Here is a 10,624-nt window from a genome sequence, read left to right on the forward strand (position 1 = left end):
TACACCTTAATTCACAAGAATCCTAGCAAGAGGTTAAACCTCTTGGGAATTTCCTTTGTGTCAATGACAACTATGATATGCACTCATGGCTTCTTCGGAATGAAGGATTTTCATACAACCGTCGGAGGACTCCATCCCATATGATTTTCTCCCATGGGGGTGTGTGGGGGCACCAAAATTCCTATGGATTGCATTCCTACAACTTGACTTGATTCCATAGGATTTCTAGTAAGATCGTAGATTTTGTTTTCCCTTAAGTCTTGCGTGGATCTTTCTCCCTCTTCAAATTCCTGCAAAATATTGTGAAGCATACAAAGAGCTATGCGTGTGAACTGCCGTACGATCCTACATTCCGAAAAGAGGCTCTCGATCCTTGTAGAATGTTTTTATTTCATATGATGCAACTAAAGAATATTTATTACCCATTCGTGCGTGTTCAGTTCATGTTGCACTCAAGATGCCACCTCCTCGGATCCAAAGGGACCTAGTAGTCAAGAATATCTGCAAGAGCAATCATCGGTGAAGTGCCTAAGCAAACAACTTTCATAAGACGTAAAGGAATATTCACTGATCGTAATGGCTTAAGCAGAAATCATGGAGCCTACCATAGCCTGTCAGCAGGCCTCGATTGTCCTTATGTACCAGGAGTGCACGTACACGCCAGCATGGCTAAGTTTAAAACCTAAGTAGCCATCAGACAATGCTTATATCAGCTAAATTTAAAACCTGTGTAGCCATCAGACCATGCTTAGCTTATCATCGTCCACACAAAGGACAAAATCACTAATCAACCAGCTGCGGTCAAAGATGCAGAGAGAGACAATGCTCGCCCCAAACACGGGGGCCATGTCTCGTGGGCAGAGCTCCCGGCTGCAGCTCTCAAGGACTAGGAATAGAAGAAAAGACAACACGGGATGCAATGCAGGACTGGCCAAGCAGAAGCGAACAGGTGGGCAAACAGACAAGCGCACGGACGCGCTGCATGTACCGTGCGCGAGCGTGCACGCACGCACACATGCGCGCCCCCACGCACGTACCGAGGCTGGCACATGCAGGACATCCTGTGAGCTGTGACCAGGACAGGGAGCCCATTTATTTAGACAGACAGCCTCTTGCTTTCCAAGTCTAAAGTGAAAATTCAGCCTAATTAGGCATCAATATGATCAACTTTAGGTAGTAAGTGAACATATGATGATGATATAATTGTTAAAAGAACCTCTCAAAAACACTTGTTAAAAGAACTCAAGTGACTAGTACTGTGCTTGAAGCACTGACCAATTCATACCTTAGAGGTGCTTCCTCTGTTCCAAATTAATTGATATAGCTTTGTCTAGATATGAATCTACACATTAAAACACATCTAAATACATGTCGTATCTAGACAAAGTTGAGCCAATTAATCTGGAGCAGAGGGAGTAGCACATACACTGAGATGTCATGGTCCAGTCAAGGTTTCATTTCATCCATCAACAGCATGTCATGGTCCAGTACTCCAGCCATGATTTCAGGTACTCAGGCAAGCTCTGATTAAGCTTTTCCACTCGGGGTGACTGCAGCGTGCTTCGTGGATTCCTCACCTTTGCTAGAGTGGTCTACCACTACCAGCCACAACTTCCTTTCTCAGGAGGACTGCAACATGAAGCAGTGCATGCGCAGTATACTAGGTCTCTCCTCCATGACAATAGTACCAGGTATGCACCAAGTTCTACCACGATATATTAGTTCTCCAGGACTGCAACATGAAGCTGTGTATTCTGCACGATATATTAGTTCTCTCCTCCATGGCTATACTACCATTCGTGGTATGCACCAACTTTCAGGGCATGTATACTGTCGCAGGGAACCGCTCAATTTCTGCAAGAATTACGAAAAGCAAATCCCGCACTCCAAATGGGGCACTAACGGATCCACCAGGAGCATACATGGCCACATATCAAAGAAAATAAGTTAGTCACCTCTCAAAGGACCTGGAGGGAAAAAGCGTAACCACACAGAGAGATTCCAACTTTCCATCAAAAGTGTAAAGCATCAGATACGGATCGCTTCAAACCGTTAAGAAAGTATAACTAACTTCATCACAAAGGTACCACTGTTTCAATCTGTGATTTTCAGAAACTTGTCAATTCACAGTTATCATTGTGAGTATAATATCAAGTTGAAGCACAGTTAAGCAATAATCTTTCTCCAGTCTTATAAGAGGGTGACAATCTCGGACTACAGAGTTGGATCTCCCACCCGTGACCGCAACAGCAGGCAAGTGTTGGGAGAAAAAATGACCCTCAAAAATGAAGAAGACTAGGAGAAGTACATGGACAGCCTATACATAGCAACTACACCTAAACTCTCTCTAACCCTCCAGAAATGGCAGCGCCAAAGAGAAAATTCCAGAATGGAAGGAAAAACAAGAAACGGATCAGTCGCTCCATCGAAGCAACATGACGACGCAGCGGCGGAAGATGTAGAACCTAGCCCTCTTCTCCCTGAAAGCTCTGTTGAGCCTCCCTTGGCCTCCAATCTTCATGGTCTGGTTCACAAAGCTCGGTGCAAGGCGGAGGAGGGGAAGAATGCTGCTAGACTATAAGACAGCTTGTAGACTGATGGCTTGTGTGGTACGAGAGGGGTGTTAAGCGAGGGGCCTTTATATAGAGGCACACAAGGCATGATATGCCATAGTATCAAAGGAACATCATACCCCCCACATGCAGGCACTTTGTTTACGCACTGGGAGGCACACTTCTGACCCTAAACTTATCCTACTCGTTATTCTATCTGCTTGCAGCTTAGGAGCTAGCAAAAGGCTTAAACTATGCATGGCCATGACTGTCCCAGAGAATTACAGCGGTAAAACCAGACAAGATACAGTGGTCTCCCATCCATCCATGCAACAAAGGAAGATAAAGGTTGTTTAGTGACTCCAAGAAAGGGGCTCCAAAAGATATCCTAGCCACGCTTACTAAGGAAACTTCCTGGAAGGTCACCTTGATGCATAGGATAGAACTGATTAAGCTTTACCGCTAACAGGTGTTAAGACCGGGTAATTCTGCAATTAGGAAATGTTGTACACAAACGGTGAAGGTAAGGGTAAAGCTCCGGACTTCGATGAGACTTGTCTGATTCCACTTTCCGTGCACTGCCATGTAGCTCTAACTAGGTGAAATTATTCGTGACAGATGTTAAGGCCATGTAATACTGCAATTATGAAATTCTCTACAACAGGCTTAACCTCAGGGTAAAGCTTGGACTTCTAGGAGACTTGTCTGATTTCACCTTCCATGCAATGGGATGGAACTTTCACTACACATCACAGCAATGTTTGACACATACCTTGGTGACAGTGATTAAGTCGGCAGTTTAGGATAGCAGTATAGAGCAACCTCTCCAGGTACACAAGGAACACAGCATATAATCTTGTACTCTGAAAATTGCTTGATTGGAAAGTCAAGCAAATGAGTTCTCCCATGTACGTCAGGTAATTTTTACTCAAACGACAGCTTGTTCTCTTGAGGCAACTTGGGAGCTGAATAAATCCGAATTAACAGATTAGCATATTTCTTGTGTAGCATGGAAATTAGAAAGTACCTTTTGTCATCATTATTCAATTTCCCCGTTTGCAGAATCCGCATAGTAATTTGAACTGACCAAGTTCCCATATTACCTTCTACTCAGATGACAGAGTCCCATATGCAAGGAAGAAAATAATTTGTCTTTGTCTCTTGTTTCGCAGACAGCATCTAACCTAAGATAAATTCCAAACTGTACTGCCTACAATTTCAGTTCATCAATAGATATTCAGACAACATGTTTATAGTGATGTGAAATTGAAAGTGAGCTGCATAAACCAAGGTAATTCTCTTGTTAAATCATTTCAATTATCATTTACTTGTCCCAAATGTTGAGGAGAGAGTGACAGGATATGGCTAGTGTGTATCTTATTCCATTAGCAAGAGAGCTATATGTGCAAGAGAGAGCTAGACTTCATGGACAAACCTAGATACCACACCTATCCCACATACGTCTATCCTTAACACCCGTAGCATGCAGGCATCATCTGTGAAATCACTACAAGACATATCGTTAAGTACAAAAAGGTTGCAAGAGGAAACAATAGTTATTACAAGACTGTACACTAATCACGAACTAGGGAATCAAATCAGAAGAAAATCTCCATATGCATTGAACCTGCTGTGTTACTGAGGCCGTAACATTAGATCTAAACATAGGACTGAAGATGAGGCTACCACGAAGAAACTTCCTACCTGATGATCTCATTATGATCTTGGCCTTCCTTTTAATCAATGAAAAGGGGCACCTTTTGTTGTCTGCAGTTTTCCAGTATAACGAATGATTTAAAGTGCTTACAGAGAATGAACAGATTAGGTGCCTCCATTATTTGCTGCATACCTTCTATATAATTAATATTTTTTCAGGCTTACAATCTGCAGAATAATCTTTAATTAACTGAAGAAGGGCCTTAAACAATTCAACAAAGCCCACAAAGAAATCCTACCATAACTCAGCATTCATGGACTCAACAAACACACCAATGGTTATGTTTGTAACCATGAGCATACATCAGAAGAAAATCTGCAAATACAAATTACACAATGAGCGCAGGCCAGGTGACAGTCAGCTAATGCCAATATTAGCACTAATAAATAATGCATCAAGATGGCAACTGAAACAGTGGCTACTTTGTCGTTTTATCAATAAGGATGATGAACTTACAGACTTACAGTCCTAAGAAGGGATGTGGATAGCAAAACAACATGAACATGTATGTGAGCAACAAGAAATATTATTTAAAGATCATCACTTTTAGTAAAGATATTGAAGAGGAAAATAAACAGAGAATTCTGGGCAAAAAATGATTGAAAATGCTGATATCATTTTCTCATTGCCATATTCATGTTAAATTAGCAAATTGGATGAAGTGGCAACAAACATCTGGCATCCTATGTGACAAGAAGGTCCCACAAAAGCTAAAATATAAGTTCTATTGGACGGCCATCAGACCGGAGATGCTAGATGGAGCAGAGTTGGCCCACTAAAAGACAACACATCCAACAAATGAGTGTTGCAGAGATGTGCATGCTACGGTGGATGTGTGGCCATACAAGGAAGGCTCGGATTAGGAACAAGGCAATACGTGATAGACTAGGATTGACACCGGTTGACGAGAAGTTAGTCCAACACCAACTAAGGTGATTTGGTCATATCCAACGGAGGTCTCCAGAAGCACCAGTTAGCAAATTCTGAAGAGTATGGAAAATACAAGGAGGGGCAGAGGACGAGCAAAGTTGACATGGGCGGAGGCGGTAAAAAGATTTAGCTCTTGATAGGACAGCATGGAAATCAGCGATCCATGTGCTGGAATCTTAGTTTACTTGTTCTCCGTTGGGTTTGATATCTAGCCTACCTCAACTTGCTTGGGCAAAAGGCTTTGATGTTATTGTTGTTGTATTTTAAATTAGCAAATTGGGACAATAAAACCCATCAAAGAAAGGTTTACATTTTTGTTATTTTATTTTTATTTACTAAAAAGAGGAAAGTTATAGATGATGGTTTCAAGAAGTAATAGTCGACCATTTGCATTTTTTTTTTTTGGAAAATACCAGTTGTTGCAATACAAAATAGTGCAAGGACGAGAAGTTCAATTACTACAACCTCAAGAAGTTCACTGAGTTCATTAAACCCCTCTTCATATACCTCACGATTATGACCCAATTGACAAGTATTATTGTCTCGGTAGACCAACTTGTCAATCTTCAGAGGCTACAGGACTACAGCAATAAATACTTGCATCGATTGCATGCATGAGAGTCGGAAAAAAAAGAGAACTAATAAGACAATTGATACTTCGTTGTTGAAATTTTGTAGTGTCAAAGCTCAGCATCCAAAGTTGTGCTACAAGGATTAGTAGGAAAGTTGAACATAACAATAAAACTAACTGATCAAGGTGGCACAAGACCAATGCACACATAAATGAGGAATACACGTTACAGTAAAAAAAATCTGGATAAAGGCATATTCTCAAATGTGCATACTTAACTGAATTCCGCAGAGGATAAATAAGCCAGGAACAATATATTTCCTCTGAAAGTTCTACGGAAAGAAGATCACATCCTTATATTTTCAAAGAGTAGATGAAACATGAAAAATTTATGGATACAAGAAAATGAAACAATTGAGTAAAATGCTGAAATCTCCTTCCTCCTCTTCTTCAACATAACCAACAAAAGTAGCAAAATCATTAAGCTTCTCAAAACTAACTAAAGATGTATAAGATCCTACCAACTTATAAAAGTCCCTAAAGAGATCTCAAAAGGACCCAACTACACACACTTATATTTAACTCTCCGAGAACATCCTTGTCTGGTATAAACGAACTCTTGTGAAGCACCTCTATTGGAATTATCAAATAATTGTGTACAGTGCAACTTGCATGTTATTATATGTTTTTTATGAAAAGCAAGAGCTTAAACAAGTCTACCTCTAGACCAACCCAAATTGACTACACAAAAAGCTGCCTTTGTGAGATCGTGAATGCTCACGTGGTCTGGTGTGTCACACAACTAACGACTGCTTCAGCCATGTTAAAAGTTTCATGATCCATTGCAAAATCACATCACTCAAAATGATCACACTCCAGCAGAGAGAAGATATAAGAATAATGCAAGGTTGTCTCCTAAATTGCACTCAACTTATTCAACTTGCTTGCATGTGACGAGTGGACTCATCATTGTGTCTCAATAAAATTTCTCCATATCTTCACATGCTAACCAAATCAGCGGAGAGTCCAATCATCAAATCTTTATAGAATGCTCTTCTGTATACCATATGAAGCAATATAAGTTGTAGTTAGCCTTGTAGACATGAGAGCAGAGAGCAGCAAAAAGATAAGAAAGGGAAGGTTCAGTAGACCTATATGACATGGTCAGGCTCAACTGGTAGCTTGACTGACTCTAAGTGCTCAGCCGTCAGTGCATTTGCCTCACATCATTTGAGCCAAAATTTAATGTTTTCTAGGCAATCTAAAACCTGCGGATGTTAAGGTAAAGAACTAACTAGGACATCTAGCTGCAGTAGGCACTTGCAGATTATGAAATCAACCTCTTCTCCATCTTGCCAATGAGGAAACACTCTGATTTACCTTCTTTCTGCCTATTTAATGTATACTTTGTATTGGATTGTTCCACTTGTACTTGAACATACCTTCAACGACAGGAGATGCCCAGTTTTTCCTTTTTCTTCTCGCAATGAAAAAGTAATCCTGAAGCTGGTCAAATTCTCTGTAGACCATGATGTGTTTCTGCAGTGACCTGATAGTGCATTATTTATGGAATAAATGAAGGTTTATTCGATCCTGACCTGTGCAGTTAAAAAGGAAACTGCAAATATCACTTCATTTTTGTTTCTTTGCAGCTCCTTGTGGCATCCATTTAACAGCTCAATGAGATATAAAATATTTAATCTAGCAGGTATTCCGGTCTTTTCAGTAAGAAATACAACTACAGTCACAATTTAAAGTTACACAATTGCTACAATGCTGCAGTTCAGAGAGGAGATACAAGAACATTGCAAGTGTTATGGTTTTTCCTAGTGGTTTGTTAGCAATCTATCAGAGCTCCAATGATGCCAAAAGTTCATCTATGAATGTGTCATATAGGTTGTAGGAACATAAGGTCGACAATTGGCGATTTACCATCACTCAATACTAAGGTACTTGTACTATGCAGAAATCATTAGCAGTGGAATTGGAAAGTCTAACTTGAGAGCTACTCTAGGAGATAGGTATTCGCTGCTGCCACTGAGAGCTACTTGGCAAGATCATATCCTTCACCGTATGACCTGCAGCACTCAGTAAACTAAGCATCTAAATAGTATTCTGTATCACCATGAGCACTAAGCTGATCTACTTGTGTATTCAAATCAGTCCATGTCATGAATTCATATCCCATGGACCACTTAATATTCTAGGGTACTAGGGTGAACCCAATAGTTCATCCTCGACTGAAACAGCTATAAAAATCACGAAAAATGATATCCAAAAGTAATCAACCAACTTTGTATGGCGTTCACAAAAAATCTGGAATGTGTACAAATTGTGTCCACAAAATTTAGAATGTCACACATCTGTCAACCAAATAGTGCAGAGATCACATTTGTGCCTTATGAATCTGCTTCCTAGTTCTAGTAAATAGGGTGTACCATAGACAAAGTTAACCAGTTAGTCTTCTCATCTCCTAAATACCCCACATAGTAAAAAAAATCAATTTTACTTATCTCAAGTGATGGAACAAAATATGTACGCACATGTTACTCCAAGTTTAAGAGGGCAAATCAGAGAAGCAAGTATACAACTTATTCACATTTCCTTTTTTTTTGAAGGGTAACTTATTCATATCTTACATAAGAAGTAACTTCAATAGTGTGAAACATATCTATCACAGTTTTTTCAAGTATCCACACCTCATATGGCTGGAAGAACAAAGTTAAGAAACAACCTAACACTTTACATTTTACATTAGTAGATTCTCCATATCCAGACCAGGAATATCAAACGGTAACTTTATAACTCCAAGGGCAATAAGCATGAGGAAGAGCCACAGAGGAAAGATCTTCATACAAAGCACCAAGACAGACTTTTGCCCTGACAAGAAGAGGGGAAGAAAGTAGAGAAAACAATTTCAGCCCAAACTTCATACAGCCCATACCATGAGAAATCAGAAGTTCAAAACGACGCAGTAAGGTAAGATTGCTTGTGAGGAATGGCCTAAATCTTATTCACGATGTAGTATTCAGTAAATAATAACTAGTGAGGCATGGTTCCTAGTAATGCAGAAATCTTAGGCAGTTCATCATTCAGAATCAGAAAGTAAACTTTGTATTTTACAATTTTTTTGGTAATTCGTAGTTGCAATGGACAACGTAGCGGGCACATAATAGTCATTTGAATACTGGTATATAAGTATTGTTTAAGATGACGAAGGGGACAAGCGAGGCCAATCACCTTGCTGTGCACGCGCCTCTGTGTTGTCGACGACCCACTCGGCGGCCTCGCGGATTCGGCGCTCGGCGTCGCTCTCCGGCTGCCCTATCGGTGTGGAGGCGAGGATCTTCATGAAACCGGACTGCTTATCCTTCCCGGAGGCGGACGGGTCGTTATCGGCGCCGATGGCGCGCCGCACCTCCGCGACGGACGGCTGGGTTGGAGCCGGCGTGGGAGTCTTCCTGGGAGGTGAGCCCCTAACGCGGCGCCGGATACGGCGGACGGGGTCCCCGGAGGCGGAGGAGGCGACGACGGCGAGGCGCGGGGAGCAGGCGGCGGCGAGGTGCCACGCCATCGCCATGGAGTGTGTGACTGTCGACCGTGTGGGGCTTGTGTGTGGAGAGCAACTTCAGATAAAGCTAGCTTGCCCGCAGCCACGATTTCAGAAGTTTAAACAAAATGAGTAAAACAAGTAAATTGCGCAAAATCTTGCACAGGAAAGGCTAGGGTTGCTCATAGTCATTTCTCCATTGATATTTCAGTGAAAACGACTACTCCTTCCAATTCAAAATAATTATGGTTATGGGTTTATTCTAATTCCTAAGTCAACTTAAACTTCACTAAGTTTGACCAAATTTATAGAATTACATATGTTAGTATCTACAAAATTAAATCTATATAGCAACAAAATTTAGTGTATGATGCATGCAATAGAACTAAATTAGTGTTGTGGATGTTGATATATTTCTTTATAAACCTGAATTTTTCTAAATTAGTTTGACCTAATACACAACTTTTTTTAGCAACCGGCACAAGCACCGCTTTTCATATAGATGGAAGGAAAAGATATGTATGAAAACTATATTATTTTTGTTAGAGGGGAAGCAAGAACAAACCCCAAAAAGACCTGCCCAAAAAAATTTAGGGCTTGTTTGGTTAATCCCCTACCTAGGAGTATTAGAGTTTATTGAAGTGTATTGGTGTGTATTTTAAGTTACAAGGAATTAAATCCCCCTCATTGCCTTCCAATCCACTTGGATTTCATCTAAACCGAACAAGGCCTTAGAGGGGAGAAAGTTTTTTTTTTGAACAATAAGAGGGGTCTAGAAGACCCCGATGGAGCTCCATTAATAGAACATGTGGAACGTACAAATTAAAAAGAGGCCCTTAACAAGACTCGCTCTAAAGAACCTGATATTTGAAGATAAGGCCTCTGCATTTGCACAAAACACCCTAGCGAAAAAGAGAACAAAGCAATAAAGGACACGAGTGCCTTCGCCACCAATCACCGACGCAGACATCCAGTTGCAGGCCACTTCTAGGAATCCGGGGACAAACCACTTGGCTCCCTAGAGGCGTCGAGATCCGACGAAAGATCTGCGAACCTGCCTCCTCAGTGGAGGTTGAAGAAGGGCCTCCATATTGGCCAAAGATCACGGCGACTACAACGGCCACCATGTGTTCCGCTCGAGAAATGCTCCAAGAACGCCCAGCTCCATCTGCAACAACTGCCCACACCTCCTCCCTTCTGCCACCATGCCAGCCAAGAAGAAGAGAACGAGCCTCGCCATCAAATCGGATATGAGCAGCCACATAGACCACAAGCTTATTTGGACAGTAGACCGCAATCCCCTA

General features: G+C 41.2%; 2 protein-coding genes across 2 annotated transcripts; both read right to left on the minus strand.

The window, feature by feature from the left end:
- Positions 1-2,155: 2,155 nt before the first annotated feature.
- LOC127300611 (small polypeptide ROTUNDIFOLIA LIKE 2-like) lies at positions 2,156-8,234 on the minus strand. The gene has a single exon (XM_051330750.2). The coding sequence runs from the start codon at positions 2,519-2,521 to the stop codon at positions 2,414-2,416; it is 108 nt and encodes a 35-aa protein (XP_051186710.1). The 5' UTR covers positions 2,522-8,234; the 3' UTR covers positions 2,156-2,413.
- A 119-nt stretch (positions 8,235-8,353) lies between these two features.
- LOC127300610 (probable NAD(P)H dehydrogenase subunit CRR3, chloroplastic) lies at positions 8,354-9,421 on the minus strand. Its single transcript, XM_051330748.2, has 2 exons — positions 9,011-9,421; positions 8,354-8,650 (listed from the first exon to the last, which is right to left on the minus strand). Exons 1-2 carry the CDS (start codon positions 9,348-9,350, stop codon positions 8,520-8,522), a joined length of 471 nt encoding a protein of 156 aa, XP_051186708.1. The 5' UTR covers positions 9,351-9,421; the 3' UTR covers positions 8,354-8,519.
- Between the last annotated feature and the right edge of the window lie 1,203 nt (positions 9,422-10,624).

This window comes from Lolium perenne, chromosome 5 (genome assembly GCF_019359855.2).
Source record: "Lolium perenne isolate Kyuss_39 chromosome 5, Kyuss_2.0, whole genome shotgun sequence".
Classification (NCBI taxonomy): domain Eukaryota; kingdom Viridiplantae; phylum Streptophyta; class Magnoliopsida; order Poales; family Poaceae; genus Lolium; species Lolium perenne.